Source organism: Schistocerca cancellata, chromosome 8 (genome assembly GCF_023864275.1).
Source record: "Schistocerca cancellata isolate TAMUIC-IGC-003103 chromosome 8, iqSchCanc2.1, whole genome shotgun sequence".
Taxonomy (NCBI): Eukaryota; Metazoa; Arthropoda; class Insecta; order Orthoptera; family Acrididae; genus Schistocerca; species Schistocerca cancellata.
Window position 1 is genome coordinate 411,300,141 of NC_064633.1, and position 19,605 is coordinate 411,319,745.

The 19,605-nt window shown below is 38.2% G+C and overlaps 1 protein-coding gene across 1 annotated transcript in view; it reads left to right on the forward strand.

The window, feature by feature from the left end:
* Positions 1–11,685, forward strand: part of LOC126094584 (AN1-type zinc finger protein 2A) — a 64,510-nt gene extending 52,825 nt beyond the window's left edge. The window contains exons 5-6 of the mRNA XM_049909049.1: positions 8,025–8,127; positions 11,552–11,685. Of these exons, the coding sequence (XP_049765006.1) occupies positions 8,025–8,127; positions 11,552–11,665 (217 nt within the window). The 3' untranslated portion in view covers positions 11,666–11,685. The remainder of the gene's footprint in view (positions 1–8,024; positions 8,128–11,551) is intronic.
* The last annotated feature ends 7,920 nt before the right edge of the window (positions 11,686–19,605 follow it).

Sequence of the window (19,605 nt, forward strand, 5' to 3'; positions counted from 1 at the left end):
ACATATTCGTGTAGTATGTAAAGAAACATGAATGTTTTAGTTGGACCACTTTTTTCACTGTAATAGTCACAAATGTATAAGTACGTGGCATTACCTTAACATTCCGCCAGTGCAGACGATATTTGCTTCGTGTTAAAATGGACCATTTACCATCTGCGGAAAAGGTCGATATCGTGTTGATGTATGGCTATTGTGATCAAAATGCCCAACGGGTGTTTGCTGTGTATGCTGCTTGGTATCCTGGACGACATCATCCAAGTGTCCGGACCATTCGCCGGATAGTTACGTTATTTAAGGAAACACGAAGTGTTCAGCCACATGTGAAACGTCAACCACGGCCTGCAACAAATGATGATGCCCGAGTAGGTATTTTAGCTGCTGTCGCAGCTAATCCGCACATCAGTAGCAGACAAACTGCTCGAGAATCAGGAATCTCAAAAACGTCAGTGTTGAGAATGCTACATCAACATCGATTGCACCCATACCATATTTCTATGCACCAGGAATTGCATGGTGACGACTTTGAACGTCGTGTACAGTTCTGCCACTGGGCACAAGAGAAATTATGGGATGGTGACAGATTTTTTTGCATGCGTTCTATTTAGCGACGAAGCATCATTCACCAACAGCGGTAACGTAAACCGGCATAATATGCACTATCGGGCAACGGAAAATCCACGATGGCTTTGACAAGTGGAACATCAGTGACTTTGGTGGGTTAATTTATGGTGCGGCATTATGGGAGGAAGGATAATTGGCCCCCACTTTATCAATGGCAATCTAAATGCTGCAATGTATGCAGATTTCCTACGTAATGTTCTACCGATGTTACAACAAGATGTTTCACTGCATGACAGAATGGCGATGAACTTCTAACATGATGGATGTCCGGCACATAGCTCGCGAGCGGTTGAAGCGGTATTGAATAGCATATTTCATGACAGGTGGACTGGTTGTCGAAGCACCATACCATGGCCCGCACATTCACCGGATCTGACGTACCCAGATTTATTTCTGTGGGGAAAGTTGAATTATGTTTGCTATCGTGATCCACCGACAATGCCTGACAACATACGTCAGCACATTGTCAATGCATGTGCGAACATTACGGAAGGCAAACTATTCGCTGTAGAGAGGAATGTCGTTACATGTATTGCCAAATGCATTGAGATTGACGGACATCATTTTGAGCATTTATTGGATTAATGTGGTATTTACAGGTAATCACGCTGTAACAGCATGCGTTCTCAGAAATGGTAAGTTCACAAAGGTACATGTATCACATTGGAACAACCGAAATAAGAGGTGAACAACCGAAATAAGATGTTCAAACGTACCTACATTCTGTATTTCAATTTAAAAAACCTACTTGTTACCAACTGTTCGTCTTAAATTGTGAGCCATCCATCACAAAGCGAAAAAAGTGGTCCAACTAAAACATTCATATTTCTTTATGTACTACATGAATATGTAATAAACAATGGGGGTTCCTATTAAAAAAAAAATGCAGTTGATATCCGTTCGACCTATAGCAGTGCCATCTAGCAAGCCAACCATTGAATATATCCTTTCATATACCTACCATACTCTGCAGATATTTACATACACTTTTGTAGGCTTAAATCAGGAATCTGTAATCTGTTGTGCCAACTAACTACCAACCAGTTTACCGGTAGATCATCCACTTACTGATCCTATTTTGGGTACTAGTACGTTTGTTAACTTGAGTGTAATTTTTTTACACTTGGGCTTGCACATTGTGTGATGGAACACTGAAACTAGATGCATAAATAAATTAAATGCAAAAAAGATGGCTGCAAGTGTTTTAGTTTTCATTTAATGTTGAACAGATAAAGTCCTAGTAACCATCCATTAAAAGGATGGACATAAAAAGATTTATTACAATAGGTGAAACTAGTGGCCCTGGGTTAGGGCTGAGCAAATGAGGTATACAAGTGTTACCAGGTTAGAGACAGGTTCTGGAAATCATGGAATTTCAAACACGTCAGGGAAATTTGGAGGAAGAAGAAGAAGAAGAAAAAAAACACTGGAAAAATAAAAAATCTCATTTTTGTCTCAGTAAATGAAATGGTTTGTTTATTGAGGTGTTGTGCATTTTCAGTGGTTGGGTGCAGCTGAGTATGTGCGCCGCTTTCCTGCTCCGTCATTACTATTGCCTCTCCCCTTCCTACCACTTCCCTCAGCTTGCAGTCGGTGTTACCACCCTTCTTGCCACTAGCCTAGCAGCTGCCGACAAGTGGCAGGGAGGCGTGAGGATTAGTTTGTTTGGATCTGATTCTCAGAGACTGTAGATGCAGTGGCAAGAGACGGAGGTCATGTGTGCTTGAGTTGTGTCTGAGTGGTTGTGTGAATGTGTGTGTTCTCTCGTTTTTTTACAAAATCTGTCGCTGAAATCTTAGTTGTGGGAGTGTGATTGTCTTTTCTATGTGCCTGTCTGCAGCTCAGCAAGCATATTTATGGTGAATTGCTATCTATTCCCATTATTATTGATTCTCAGAGTATTTGAGCAAGTTTTCTGTTACATGGATTGATCACCGCGGTCTCATTTCATCAACATGCTTTCTGCAGCTTGTGAATAGTTCGCCACACAATTGGACTTCCGTGGCGGGCCAAAAATGCGGGCCATTTCTGCTGGTATCCATAATGGATCAGGCCTGCTGATCTGAAGCCGTTCAGTTCCCACTGAAGTGTAGGCCCTGCCTGTTGGATGTAGCCTTACTGATCTGCTCGCAGGCAAGGTCTATTTGGGTGTGGCGTAATGCAGCTAATTTTCATAGTTTATCCACAGACCCAGGACTGTGGTGCTCCTCAGCAGGCCAGATCTGCAGTGATTTGGATCTTCCTTTCTGAATGACGCTCTTATATAGAGTGTGGGGGACACTGAAAGGCTTCCAGTGCCTCCCATGGCTCTCCCACTCTCTGGCAGTCATTACTCCATGCTCCATCCCACTAGCCACTCAAGCATTTCACATTTAAATCCTACATGCACGCAGTAACAAGGCCCTTTTGTTGTTAACATTGTCCATGTTAAAGTCTCGTTTTTGTTAATAATGCACAAATAGTGAGACTAAAGTGGCAGAGGAGTAGTTCAGATCTTCAAAATGAAAATATAATGAGTCCTTACACTTTGTCTCACAGTGAGAAAACTTTACTTTTTCATTAAAGCAGAAAGCGATACTCAGTGTTTATTTTGTATAATAGAATTATTGACTTTGAAGAAATATAATGTGATGTGATATTTGTAATGGCTTCATAATAAATTACTCATCAATTACAATACTGAAAAAAGGAAAGCGAAATTTCTTTAGCTAATGCTGAACAGGGAGGAAAAAAGGTTGTGTGTAAATGGATGTCATTTTAAAAAAGATTGTTATGGATGATGCATTATGTCATTTTATCCTCAAAATTTACCTCCAGCTTTTAACATATTCATAGGAGGCATATCAAACAACACATAAGAATGCTGCAATGAACCTGAGCTATATTATAGCTTTTAAAATAAAAGCAGGATGACCATTTGCCAATGGAAGATTTGGGAAGAAGTAATTTACACCACCACAAAAATTTCATGTCTGGCTTAAAATCCTCTTTTCAAAACCTTTCCACATTTGAGGTGAACAGTTTGTGGATTTAATGAAGAAATGAAGAAGAGAGTGGTAGTGCAGTCAAAATAACACTAAAAATCATTTTGTTTTTTCCTCTTTTTATTTAGACGAAAGTGCTGATGTAACAACTGGTAGTGGCCTACTTGACATGTTCATGAGGTGTTGACGTTGAGTTCAACAGGATGAGATGTTGATGCTGAGTTCAACATGAAGTAGGAACTCTTTGTATTTGACCCTTTTGCACAACCAACCATGGCAGATAATTTTTTTTTTTTTCTTAGAAAATATAATGGAGAAGCCTAATGTTGGGAAAACTTTTCCTCAGTCGCAGCACATGGGGCTGCTACAATGATTGATCAAGTCTGTTGCCATTGCTTTGGTGAGAAAAGAGTTGAAAAAAGCTGGTATCCAGCAGAAAATACCAGCAGTTCACTGCATTTTATATAGTGTTGGTATATCAGCAAAATGTGCTCAAATAAATGGCACTGTGGACATAGTTGTAAAGACAATTAACATATTGATTGTCAGAATGCACAGTTTGTGGTGTTGACAGTTCGCAGCTCTAGTCTGCAATGTGTTTAGAACTGCATACTCATGTGAAAGTGTATTTTCAGATGTGAAATTAACAAAATTAAACTTTACGGCCCATCTCAGTGACATTCATCTGACCATAGCAGTCCATTTGACGATCAGTACTTCCACTCCAAATATCAACATGTTAACTAAAAGCCATTTAAAATTTTGTTACATGCTCTAGAAATGTTTTTTTTTCTTTTTTTGCCACTAGTAGGTGTGTAAGATTAACTTAAATATGTTATCAGAATATATTGTGTGTGTTCTGCTTGTGACCATGAAATTTAAAATATGTTACAACATTTCAAAACGAAATGAACTAAAACTGTATGACGAAATAAGTACATCAGCCTCTGTGGAGCCGTTTCCCGTGTGTATTGTGCTCTTACAGCAACTGAGCTGCCCACAGTGCCGTGAGCTGCCAGGTGAGGAGCTCTTTACAGGAGCAGACAATGTGTTGTAAGTATAACTTCCATCTGTGTTGCTCAAAAAAGCTGGTGGTGGAGGGGAGGAACCAAATGGCTCGGATAGTGAAGCAGCCATTGAAATCAAGTGTGTTACGTTCAGTTGCATGTTGTGCCACAGGGTGGTCTACCTTGCTCTTGACCACAGTTTCTTGGTGGCCATACGTCCTGGTGGACAGCTGGTTGGTATTCATACCATATCTACGAGGGTTGTCCAGAAAGTAATGCACCATATTTTTTTCTTCAGCAATTCTCTGTTGAACATAATGAGAATTACACACATGAAATAATGGTGTTTTATCTGCACATCCTATTCTTCCGTGTTATCTCCATCCCGTTCTGTGGCCTTCCTCCAGCGCAAACAAGGGCTTGTATGCCCTGTTGGTATCAATTCTTGTCCTGGTGGCGGAGCCAGTGCTTCACTGTGTGAACTTCCTTTGCTGATGGATAGATGCAGTGCCAACTGTCAAGTCATAATGCATCTGTCCTTGTGAATGACATCAGCTCTCTGCAACATGTCAGGTTTGACAGTCATGGAAGGTCTCCCCGATTGCTACAAATCGTGGAGCTCTGTTGACCGCCTTCTGATGACCTCACCCTCTGTGCCCAGCAACTAACTGTACTTCTATTGACAGGACGTGCTCCATAGACTTTGAACAAGTGTTTGTGAATATTCTCCACAGTTTCTTTCTCTGCAGTGAGAAATTCAATGACAGCACATTCCTTCTAATGTATATCACCTACAGATGCCATTTTGAAACTGTCTGTCAGAAGTGACAGAAATTTGGCATGCTCACTCAGGAGACTTCAAATAATACACATGTAATGTTTTGCATTTGTAGCATTGTTTTCAGCTGAGAAAAAAATTGTGGTGCATTACTTTCTGGGCAACCCTCATGTTTATATTGGTATTACTACCAACCAGCTGTCTACCAGAATGAATGGTCAATGCCAAACTGTGGCCAAGAGCAAAGTACACCACACTGTGGCACAACATGCAACTGAACACAACATGCTTGATTTCAATGGCTACATCACTACCTGAGCAATCTGGATCCTCCCCTCCACCACGAGCTTTTCTGAATATCAACTCCTCCCCATTCTTATCTACCACCCTCTTTGCCACCCTCTTACACCCACCTTTCCCCACTCCACTCTGTTTTCCCCACCTCCCTGCCCCACTACCTCCTGACGCTGCGACTTTGCCAGACAGCGCTCCTCTCTCCCCCCACCCGTACACTGCTATCCCTTCTCCTTCCCGCCCCCTCCAGATTGCTGCTTCCATTCCACGTGACAGCTGCATACTGGTCCGAGCTGCAAGAGTTGGTAATGGGTGCATAAGGTGTGGTTACTTGTGTGAATGAATGGTGTTGTGTCTCTCCGTTTCCTGACTTTGGCTGTGGCTGAAAGCTTGTGTATACGTGTCTTTTAAGTTTGCCTGTCTGCAATACATGTCATTCCTACATTGTTGACATTCTAACATGGAGTTTCCATTGTTGAATAAGAAAGCAAATATATTTTAAGCCACTTATTTGAATTACCTGAAATTAAAAACTTATATTTAATGAGTGTCAGTATTTTGTGTGCAATAAATGTAATGTAAAGTATGTATGTCTATCTGGGGCGTACAGAAAAATTGCCGTACATCATCATGATAGGATGTCCACTTAAATGATAACCAAATAACTGATCGTTTCTAATTGTTGAACTTAAACCGCTGAATATGTTTAATATAACATTTATAACTACATGATAGAAAACTGCCATAAGTTAAAAAAATGAATAAAAAACATGTTATAAATGATAATTGGCCACTTATTCACAAAACTATATTAAGCATGTTACAAAAATGCTTCGGTCTAGTCAATTTTGAGTCACCTCCTTCCACTTCTGTTGAAGGTTACATCTGCAGGTAATTATAAAAACTTGATGCTTTCTATTCGTAATATACTTCAGTAGTTTCTTATTGTCTTCTTTCCTCATTGTAATTGGTCCTTCCCCATAACATGCAACTGTTTCAGGAAACCCAGTGCTTGTTGGGAAAATATTCCTGGCTTTCAGTAATGCAAAGGCATTGAGGACTTCTGGTCCTTCGATATAGGACTAAGCAGCTGTTAGCCTTTTCTTTTTTGAAATATCCTCATAGTACAGAAACTAATGGAAAAACAAGTGATACTTTGTCCTGTTTTCTAGTGCCTCTTACCATTGCTCCAGCTGATATGATCTTTTTGTATAAAGGGATCCATCATGTTTTAAAATTCGCTATTTCATTTGTTTTTACTGTGGAAACTTCAAAGTGACCAAGGCTGCTAGATTTGGTGATGAGTGAAACATATTGATCTGGAATTAGTACTCACTTGCTTTTCATGACAGCTGCACTGATTAGGACCTTTCATACTTGGGCCCTCATGACAACAATAAAATGTACATCCATCTGGTTTCATGTTGTGTATCTCAAAATTAAAAACACACTGCACACTAAAAAGTAATTAAGCTAATCTTTCTTTAATTTCATTTTATTTATTTTTTCCATCGGTGTTTGCTACTTCAAACTTAGAGCTGTCCATCTTAAGTGGAATGGTTAAGCAAAGTTTTCAACAGAAATAACAGATTCGAGGCATGCCACATGTCTATTTCTAAAATATGACAACTCCTGGAGCTGTCCCCTATTAGAAATAATTACATATTTAAATCTGCTCTGTACAAGCAGCAAGGCTGCGACGGTCTATCATTTCAGCCTTTTTTCAGATGGTAGCATTGGCTCCTCCAAGTAAAGAAAAGCTTCTTTCATACATTATAAGACAGATGTTTGGTTTCCTTTCACAATCCATATTGACCAATGAACTGAACTAAAAGCAAGATCAGTATGGATTGTAAAAGAAAACCAAACCTCTGTCCTTTAATACATAAAGGAGGGCTTTACGGGAAGACACAGACGAAGAACTTGCAAGAAATCTGTGCTATCATCTGACAATGGGCTCAGGCCTGAAACTAGTTATAGTTTAATAAAATCATTTCAAGAAAACTTGTGGCTGGTTGCAGTATTTCCTACAGTGTAATTAAATAACAGATTCAGTTACCCTCTAGAGTGATTAAATTTAATGCTTTTACATTAAATTCACAATTGAAATTACATACATAACTATGAAAATGATGTGTCGCTACTTTACAAAATAACAGTTCCATTAGTTGGAACAGATAGCATCCATCAGTCTAGAAGTGGCAGCTTCTCTCCCTCGCCCATGCATGTGATATTTGTGTATCTATGTTTCAGATTGCTGAAAGTGTTAAAACAGTAAATTATTAAGTTAATGCAATACGAAGTATCTGAGCTATACTTAAAACATTATTACTTGTGCAGGGAGGCAGTTCTTGCTCGTCAGAATGGTCCAGGCTACAACAAGAATGTGTCCAGCTCCACAAACACACGAACAGCCACTGCTGCACAGTTGCAGGGTGGATTGGTAAGTTACGCATCAAACCGTTTCTACAATTTTGTATCAGAAATGGCTTTAGCCTAATTGTTTCTTACATTCTGGAGTCTGCTGCCTTAGTATGCCATCTGGAGAGAGCTTGTTCTTGCTCACTTGGTCGTTTGTAGTCCTACTAGCCACAGTAATAATTTGTAATATATATTATTTATTGTAACTTCAGCTTTTATTATCACAAATCCTTCTTCATTAAAAACAGTGAAAAAGAAAAGTGTGCTTCATGTTCTGGAATAGAGCCAAGTAGCTTAAAGTATTTCTGACCACAGTCAGAGTTGGTTTTCATTGAATTACATGCTCAACAAAAGTTTGGAATACTATTGTAAAATATAGGGTGTGATACTAAAGGTCTCATTCACCTAGGGATTTCATGCATTATTCAGTTAGAGCCCACATACTGGATGGTATTTACTACTGTTATGCTTTGTGGCTGTTTCCCTGTCATGTAAACATACTGCTGCTGCAGCGACACACCCAAGCAGTCCAATATCAACAACAGCTTCATTCAGTTTGTGTTCAGCATTGCTGTAACATGCCACATAGAGGCATACACCATCTTGATAGAGTCAGGATAGTGGCATTACTTTCAGCAGGTCATACACAGCAAGGTGTTGATGATCAGTTACATGTCACTCAGTGTGGTGTGTCCAATGTGTGGTGAAAGACAGGAAATGTGAACGATAGACTTCACAGTGGTCATCCTCCTATGGCAACAGCAATTCAAGATCGTTTCCTCCAGCTGTCAGCTCACAGGGGCCCGACACCTGCCAAAAATATTGGATATGACATCTCTTGGGAATAATGGATTTGTATCTCAGACCAAACATGGACCATTGCAGAATGGAGTAAATGTCATGTTTGCTGATGAGACTGGGATTGGTTTATGACTAGACTCTAGACATGTTCAGGTTTGTAGAAGCACTAGGCAACACCAGGAATGCTGATATGTTCAGGAGGTCCATCCATTTGCAGGTGGAAGTGTAATGTTGTGGGTGGCAATAATGGTGGGATGGTGGGTCCCTCTAATTCCCATCTACAGTAATGTAACTGCTCTTAATAAAGCCAAGAGGTCCTAAAACATTTGTAAGGCCCTACAGGCGTGAAGTCAGTGACAACTTCATCCTAGTCAATGACAATGCAAGGCCAGACTGTGCTGTAGCAATTTCTTGGTATCTTCAAAGATGCGACATCAACCGAATGCATTGACCAGCACAGACCCCAGACGTGAATGCAACTGAGCATGTGCAGGGCATGTTGAAGGTGGCTGTTGTACAGCATTCAAACCCACCTGACAATTTCTGGACCTCACTGGAGTTGTCATTGAGGAGCAGTACCTCATACTCCAAGATACACTTGACAATCTCATCCAGAGCATGCCTTGCCAAGTAGAACAACTCATCTATGTGTGGGGAGGACATACTCACTACTAAAGACTGATAATCATCATCATCATGACATACAGATTTTCAGTCTTTGTTTTCAAGAAGTACTTGTTTTCAAGAAGTTTTTTTTAACTAACTGAAACCAGTGTTGTTATCAGAAGGAGTTATGGTTATTTTGTTCATAAATTATTGTACAAACCTCAGTTGGTGTACTGTGAGAAGTCATTGTAGTAAACTCTGTGAGATTCCAAACATTTCTTGAGATGTGTGTATGGGTTTTGGCACTTCCTTTGAGTCTTAAAGAGATACTTTCCAGTACTATTAATTATTAATCATAGAAGGAAACTGGTCAGAATGTAATTAAGATTGAGACCATGTTTGAAGAAAGTATTTTCAAATGATTAATGTGACTTTTAAAGAACTAGACATTTGTGATTATGTTAAAGGAACTATGTGGTGTTGACTTTCGTAAACTGGAAAGATAAGCCTGGTGATCTAGTGCTGAATTACATGACCATCTTACTAGTAGTAAAATGTAAAGGGAAAATAGTGAATTAGTTGTGATATGTTGGGATAATTTTTGTGTAGCAAGCTGTAGTTTTACAGAGGTGCCTAATAAGCTCTAATACAAAGCAGCAGTTTTTGTTTTGACACACATTTCACTGTTGTGCAGATACTTGGAGGCCGAATTTATAATTTGTAAAAAGTCTTACATAATATATCTTAAAGACAAAACTGTGAGCTTATCACCCTGGCGTAGAAGTGTAGGCAACTTGTGATGATTTTAGATAGTGTGCGTACTTGACCATAGAACTACGTTAATTTTTCAGGCAGCCACATATTTTGGAACAGTGTGCGTCCTGATAGAAAAAGAACAGTCATAAAACAAATACCACATGATTGAATTGAGAGACTATCATTGAAATCACATTTTTAGTATTTGAAAAGTGTATTGCTGAAGGTGAACCACTTTATGCAGTTACAGACAAAAAGTTTAACCATTATCACACAAACCTGAGAAAGTTGTGAAGTACATCATCTTATAATTTTACTGGGTAGTACAGGTTCGCATTTCAAATGTGTTCATCCTTCACATGCACCAATGAACACATTCACAGTCAAATCCTTGAGTTTCACACCTGTTCTGCTGTACGCTGCACTCACAAATCTTCTCATACATTTACATACTTTTATACAAAAATGTCAGTTTATACTTAGAGTATGTCCATCCTTCTGACGCATCGCTGATGCAGAAATTTTCATTGTCAAAAAGAACAACTCCTACAACAATGAAAATGAACACACAGAAAGTCACAGGGCACAAAAATTGCACAGTGCAGCAAGTTCACTGCAAGCAGGAAGTGTTGTGGTGCGGGATGAAGGTTTGGCAACATTGGGAGCGGGAAGCATGATACTGGCTTGAAGTAGCTTGAACTTGCCATGTGGGTTTCCCCCTGTACCACTTCCATCCTTGCTGTCAGTGCTAGAGTAATTTTGGACAGACTACATGGACTCTTTAACTAAATGATTGAACACTACGTGAAATATTGGTGAAAAAAATTGATGAGTTGAAGGTGATATTTCTAACTCATTGCTGATGTTGTGCAAACAGCAAATAGCAAGCACTCACAAAATATTTAAATAGAACTAACTGCTGCCAGTAGTTAATACAACACACAAGATATATACACAATCAGAATCTACATAAATCATTGCACAGTGCACTACACTGCTAGACCGGAAACTGATTCAGAGTATACCTGTAGGGCAGTTGTAGCATTCTTCCTGGAACAACCACCCCCCACCCCCCCTCTATGAAAATTGCTTGCTCTTCAGTTTATAGACTGATTACACCATGTTCTCTGTTGCATAATGAAAGAAATCATTCTTTTGAAAAGTAGAATTTTTTGTTAGTGACTGCAACTGTCTGGTACAGATCCATTTTTATACCATTATTTGTAAGTTTCATTATGTTGTTCCTTATTAAAGTTGCTTGGAACTCTCAATTTTTGTTGCAGAGTGAAGATGAAGCTCTTGCACGTGCCATTGCCTTATCATTAGAAGATTCAGATGGCAGAAGACAACCAAACAGGCAACACACAGTACAACCAGCGAAGTGTGCTGTATCTTAGCAGTCATCAGCTCTTTTTCTGTATTCACAGATCATCAATAACACAATCTATGAAGAAAGTTACTTCTAACTTGAGAGCACTGCATTGCTTAAGTTTCTCTTAAATTACATATAGCATGGGTTTTTAACAGACTGAAATTGATTCAGGGAGGAAGAAGTTTGCTTTTATAATCATAATGACTTGTGCAGCTGCAGAAAACTGCACAGCATTGTTTAACTTTAAGCTTTCTTCTTTCAGATGATCAAATAATTGTGACTTGCGTGACATAATAAGAATATGTGTAATTTGGGTTTATTGAGATCTACACTGAAGGAGACATACTTGAACATGATTCTTAGTAAATCAGTCATGCTTATTGTATCCAGTTTAAATGTGTGTTTCAAATATTTATTTAGCAAAAGTTGTGTCTTCGGAAATTTTTGCATTGGAGGCATTTTGCCTATTATTCACATAGCTTAATGAGCTTGGATGAGTTATGTAATGGAATCTGTTGTATGTGTGTCACTTTTTAAAAAAAAAATCCTTATTTTGTGTGTGCTGAGTATAGCCTTGCAGTTGCAGTTCTTATTTTATTTGAGTGTCAGTGAATATTCAGTATTCCACCTGTATAATTCAGTTGTTACAAGATATAGACTGCTGAAAAGTTACTCACTGAAAATTTTAGTCGCTACAATACATTTAATGCATGGTGTTATTGATCAAGTATGGGTGTAGTGAATCTTAAGTGCCACACAACAATAAATTGCAGTTCAATGTGGTGTATAAATGAAGCAATTAAAAGAAACAAGATTTTGTGGATCTACATCAATGGGCGATTAAATGACTTACTGTTAAAGATTATCTTTCATCCAGTTCATAACAAAATAAAGAAAAAATAACTGGTATTATGTGTTGAAATAAACAGGAGAATGCTTTATATACTCTAAATTCCAAGTTGTATAATGGATGACAGGTTTGTACCGTGTGAAAATGAAATTTTGTGTGATGTCATTAAGTTCTGGGAATATACACGACATGTTCTGACACTTAAAAAAAAATTGTCTTATCTGTCATCTGTGATAAATACTCAGATGAAATAATACGTTAGTTGCCATGCTGTTACAGAGGGGCAGACCTCCTGTCTCAATTTTTTTAAATAGATCACTTACTTATTGCCTTACATCAGAGATCATTGTCAGGTTTGAGAGCAGATGCTGAGTGAGATGGTGCAGTGCTAAGACACTGGTCTTTTACGTGACTGGGCAGCAGGTCAGATCCCCACCAAGTCATCCATGTTTAAGTTTTCCATGATTTCCCTCAATTGCTTAAAGTGAATGTTGGGATGGTTCCTATCTTTCCCTAATCTGAGCTTCTGCCCTGTCCACAATGACCCCATAATCAACAGGACATTGAACTATAACCTTTTTTCTTTTGAAAGCAGATTACCATATTTTTTGTTACAGTTTCGTATTAGAAATTTAGCTAAACTTCTTTATTATGAAGTAAATTAAATGCACTGAAACTAAATAAGTGAATCAATGGGATAGAAATCAGGGAAGTTGTAATGACATGAAATGATGTCAGTGACAATGAAAGTTTGAGTTAGGCCTAACAATTAAGACAACTGATAGCGAAAAGCAAGAAATGCGGGTTTGAGTCCCAATCTGGCACAAATTTTCAATTTTTGTTACAGCCATCACTTATGTATTAGCCATGTAATAGTTCTTTCATGTTAAGTACGAGTGCAAAGAATTGTTATATTGTTTCAGAGGGAAAATAGTTGGCATTTTTTTCTGTTTTTGCTTGCATGCATTTAGTAACTAGTCTACTAAAAATATTTTAGTGTGATGTTATGGCTGTAATCTGCTGAACTTGTGCATTAAGAGTGGATATCTATTATGTACTGCTTATTTTTGTGTATTTCATTTGCAGACTTGTAATGTTTGACATAGCATTCATTACTCATGCCCCATGAAATGTCTTCCATATATCAGATTTTGTAGAAGTGCATAAATTCTTAAACACTGTCCAGTCACATTAATGTGACAAACTATCAAAAGCCTAAATAACCATGTTTTGCAGTGCGGACTGCTGCAAGCTGTTCAGAGAGAGCGTCAGTGATGTTATGGAAGATACCAACACATCCCACAGACTCTTGATTGGGTTAAACCAAAGGAGTTTGATGGCTGGGGGAGTATGTAGTTCATCCTGATGCTCTTCAAACCAGGCATGTACACCATGAGTTGTGTGACATGTTGCATTGTCCTGCTGGTAGATGCCAGCATACTGAGGAAAAACAAACTGCATATAAGGGCATCCTCCCCTCCCCATACACACAAAATAAAGATTGTAGGTAGATATACAAAGCTTAAAAATAGTAGTTTTGTTGAAAAGGCAAAATTGATGAGGACTGTGATCTCACAGTGTTTACCTGGCTGCTGCGTCCTTTGTTCATCGTAACAATGCTTCAACCTACAAACCGACAAAACCGCTTTTAGCGCCAAAAATTTGATTTCTGTCATAATAAGCCTCCAATCCTGCTAGAGGCTTCTCACTGCCCCTTACTACAGCAATTGTCATCCATGAATTGCCTGGTACTACTTCATTTGTTGTACAAGAAAAATTAATCTTACAGCCAACAAAAGTTATTGGCCCACTCAGTGTCTGTGTGCCGGTACTAAGTTTTATTCAAAACCAATTTTGATACAGGTGCATAAGCTTAGGAAAAGTTGAGAAAAAGGTAGAGAGTATCAGTGCTTCTAGCCAGAGGTAGTGCCCTACATAGACTGCAGTAAGGAGGAGGAGAAACTATCACCACCTAACTGCTATGCCATTTTTCCTACTCCATAATTCTTTTCTCCACCCTGATCGAGACTTTGGAGTGACATTTGTACCACCTAATCAAAAAAATTCCCTTTTATTTTTTTCTATCTGTTGCTGCCTTTTCAACAAAACTACTATTTTTAAGCTTTGTATATCTACCTACAATCTTTATTTTGTGTGTATGGGGAGGGGAGGATGTTCTCTCTCTACTCCAAGCATTTTTGTTTCAGAAAATCATGGGTCTCTTCAAATTTTTTATGTCTACCATTCTCATTTGTGCTTGTTTTCATGGTGACAAGTTGTCCCTAATATATCAAATGGGAACTTTTCTTGCACTTCTTTCACAAACTGCATATAAGGGTGGACATGGTATCCAAGGATAGATTCATACGTGTGTAGATCCATCGTGCTATTCACATTGACGAGATCATCCAGGAAACGCCAGGAAAACGTTTCCCAGACTATCATGCACTTTCCTCCAGCCAGGATCCTTCCAACAATTGTTGCACGATGTTAGCTTTCAGTTCTGTAGGGCATAAACAGTTATTCATCTGAGAAGGCCACCTGTCGCCACACAGTGGATGTCCAGTTCTGATATTGGTGTGTCAGTTCCAGCCTTTGTCACTGATGAACAGTAGTCAGCATGGGTGCCTGAACCAGGCACCTGCTACAGAGGCCCATATGCAGCAATGTTTGCTGAACGGGCATAGAGGAGACACTGTTGGCAGCTGCATGGTTCAACTGTGTGATCAGTTGCTCAACAGTTGCATGTCTATTTGCACGCACACATCTCTGCAGCTGTCATTCACATGTGTCATCTGTGACCTGTAATGCTCCACAGTTGCCTCTGTGCTGGTTTTGGATAGCACCATTTTGCTGTGCGCAGTTTACTTTAACCAAAGATTTAGCCGTTTCAGAAATGCTCCCACCCTTGGCCCAAAAGTCAACAGTTTTGCCATTTTGGATGTTGTATAAGTCTCTCCGTTTCCACACTGTTAGTGACCGCACTGTTTTGTGCCCCCCCCCCCCCCCCCCTGCCCAATACACTTTATACACTCCACTGCTAGTGATGTGAGTGGTTATTTCTGGTTGATGTCAAACATAGGGAGTGGTCTCACTAATGTGACTGAACCGTGTAATTTATTGGTACAAACAGCTACTGCCAGCTCTCAGTTATCTGGATTAAGGTGGACCAAGTAGTTCACAGATAACTGTGTTTACAAAACAAGTCACCTGTTGAAACTTCCTGGCAGATTAAAACTGTGTGCCCGACCGAGACTCGAACTCGTCACCTGTTGCATTTCAAAGTCCATTTCCTTATTTACAGGATACTTGCCAAAATCTGACAATTTATTTATAAAACTTGACATGGTGTATGCAGTAAACATGAGTCACATGCTTAATAGTCTATCATAAATAAAAGTATTTGATAATAGACTTCAGGCTTGGTTTTTAATTTTAAAAAAATAAAAAATCAGGGCACTATGCATGAATAATTCATACTCGGATAACAGGGAGCTTGTTGTATATAGAAAATACTTTGATTTCCAGTGTAGATGTGGCACTCTGGAAGTTTAAATATATTATTTTTACATTATTAGTAATAGAGTATAAGTGTATATCTCTTTTGCTATTAATGGATTTATTGCAATATGTAATTGATCATGTAGTGTGTGCTAGTAAAGGTCAGAAGTCCTTTTGAATTTTACAGGCAGCCACCTCGCACTTTTCTCTTCATCATATTCATACTTCAGTAAATTTTTGGGCACTGGGATCAGGGAAACATAAATAATTCTTTTGACAAATTACTTTATTACAAGCCTTGAAATTTTGATATCTCTCTTAATATCTGTACGCACTTTATCCCCCCCCCCCAGGTGCTTTTTTTTCTTTTACAATGGGCTATTGCCAAATTAGTTAAAGACACTGGACTCCACTTACAAAGTTTTGCTAATAAAATTGGGTGAATGCCAGAAGGTTACTTGATTTGCAGTTTGAGCTCTGCTTCCAATGACATCACCATTGACAGGATGTAAAACTCCAGTATTCCTTCCCTTTTTTACCTTCAAATTTTTCTTCTAATTGCAGTATTAAAAAGGGATAAATCAGAACTGTATATTTTATTAGTGCAAAACCATTTGTCAGTCTTGATGATGAAAATCTTGGAAGTTGAAAATTCAGTGACAGTATATGTATCAGGGAAGTACGTATTTTTCATGTAAAATCATTATCAATAGGAGAAGAATCCAAACCTCTCTTAGAACACAATTAGAGTGAGTCACATATAAAATTTGAACCAAAAATATTTCACCCTTTCTGAAATGGCGATCTGAAAGTTCTGATACATCCTGGCACCAGCATTTTCTAATTTATGGAACTTTTTGCTCATTTATTTGATTGTGTAGTGTTACTGGCACTGCAGCTATTCCAAGCTATTGGACATATCAAAGGTTCTCCATTTCAGCACATTTCCATGCTCTGTCAAAGTTTAAAGCTAACTTGAAACTTGTATATATAGATATTCACATCTAAATTTTAGGTAGTCAGCAATCTGCAAAATGTCTCCTGTGTCAGTATCTCAACATTTCAATACTTAAGTTAGGCAAATAGATGCATTACTGTCACCCATTGTCATGTAAAATATAAGTGTGTGCAGTATTTTCCAAAATCTTCTTTTTTGACGGTTCCACTGTTTCATAGGTTAACAAATCCCACATAACTTTCAGAAATTTCCTTTGTCATATTAACCTTCCCACTGCTACAGGCATGCTCTCTGCATTCTGTGCTGAGCTTGACTTTGTTGCCATTTTACTGCTTACCTAATGCTGCTACCTGTGCTGAGAGATGGCGTTCCAGCCACTGTGAAATATGCACCATCTGATTTTAAGAAAACTATTTGGTGAAAAAATTTGATTTTTGCACACCTTAGTCTGATATCTTTGCTTGATAGAGGACTGACTTTGTTTTTGTTATTTATCATAGTTACTGTGCTACATCAAATTAAGTAAAATATGCATGAAATTGTAAAGAGTTTGCAGAGATAAAATCGTACTGCGTAAACTTTGCATGTGGTTGATTTTAGCTCATACATTGCTGTGGATGAAATGTAGGTAAGATATCTATTTTATTTAAAATTGAGAGCAAAACGATATCTCATTTTGTTCTCAAATTGTTGGCTTTTACATCCGATGGATGGTTCGTCCCTGCATGTCAGGAATAATGTGGTAATAAGTGTCGTCATATTTCATAGACAGTTCAAGATATCAAAATTAGTTTTTTTGCAAATGATACTATGCCAAGAGGCACATATGTTGTATGATAAATACTCAAAACTTTTTTATTCACCGAGATATGGAAATAACTCGTACACAGAAGAGAGAAGTTGCGGAATGGGACCCATAAACACGTCAGTAGTGCTTAAGAAAAAGCCAGGGATATTTTTAAGTACCTTCTCGGCACCTGGGGAGTGGGAGAGCATGACAACTTAACTCATCCACAGCAGTCAAAGGGTTAACACGTGTAAATTAGCAATGGACATCAGTCATCAAATTTTCACACATAGTAAGTCACGCAAGTCACCCTTACCTTTTGTTTAGACTTAATTGTACTTTTTATTGATACATATCCACCATCCTTCTCTGTATTAAATAGCCGTTTGTTTCAGAATTTCACAAAACATGTGTCTTTATAAACAGATATATTGTGTGTATGTATGACTGTCATACAAAGTGACAAGATATGCAGTCTTTGTACTTAAAATGCAATTGATTTAAATATGAAAATTTCTTGTGATTAGTTTCCATATGAGCAATTGTTTCTACTACTATAAACAGTCCTATGTAGAATGAGAGGAGAAAATATGGAAGTTTTATGAATTTTATACAGAGTGAGCTGAAATCGACTGAGGGTTTGGAAGAATAACAGTTGAGTAGACATTAAAATTGAACTGAATTTTATTTTAAAAAATCAGAGTTCACTTACAAAACCTAAAATGTTGCTTGTTCGAAATTGATATATATGTCTTGTACTCCTCAATTTCAACTGCTGCATGCAGCTTAGATTCCTGTATCCAACTCAAAATTAATTATGTTCAGTTTTTTGTAATTAGATCCCCCTCAGATTCTGTTTGTATGGAATACCAACTGCCTGTTCTCTCTCTCTCTCTCTCTCTCTCTCTCTCTCTCTCTCTCTCTGTCATGAAGTATCTATTCAGTTTAATATAAAAATGGAGATGTACAGATTAGCTTTTTTCCCTTTGACTGTGATATGCATTGCACCAGTAAAACTTTCATTCCTCAAGATGATGCATTGAGTATATAGCTGAATAATGTGCAAATGCTAGTTTAAACAAATCATAATGCTGTTATTGTCTTTTTGAATCTTTGTAATTTTATACACTTGTAACTTTTTCCATTTTAAAGTAAGTATTGTTATTGTATATTGTACTGTTTCAGAGTTTACAAATGCACTGTTAATGTTTGCTACATTGAATATTTTTGTAAAATTTTTAAATGTTAAATAAAATTTGGCAAGTTACATATACTTTGCATCTTTTACTTTCTTCCAATAATAGAAGTTAAAATTTGTTAGGAGCTTATAATGTTCGGAGTGTAGAATAACAGCTACTCCTGTGAAAGGGAACCTGACTTTGTGTTGTTTTGTTGGATGTTCAGTTGTGGACACACTTAAAATTGTGTGTGGCTGTATTACCCTGCAGGCAATTCCTAAGTTCCCATTTATGAAAATAATTTTTGAAAATATAATGTGATTGGATAGATAAAAAAAATCTACTCATAAAGCCACAGGAGAATGAACACACAAATAAAGGTATTGAAATTATTTGCAAGCTTTCAGAGCCAGTGACTTCTTCTGGGAGCATCTTTGCAGTAGAAGGAAGAGGGGTGAAGGAGGAGGACTGGTGAGGTTTAGGAAATGGTGAGAGCTTGGAAAAGTTGCCCAGATCAGGGAAGACTTTTTCTCCATTTCGTAAATCTCACCAGCCCTTTTCTTCACCCCCCTTCCTTCCTCAGAGCCCTCCCGTCAGAAGAAGGAGCCACTGGTTCTGAAAGATTGCAAATTTCAGTACCTTTGTACGTGTGTTTTTCTGCAGCCACTTGAAGAGTAGATTTTCTATCTAT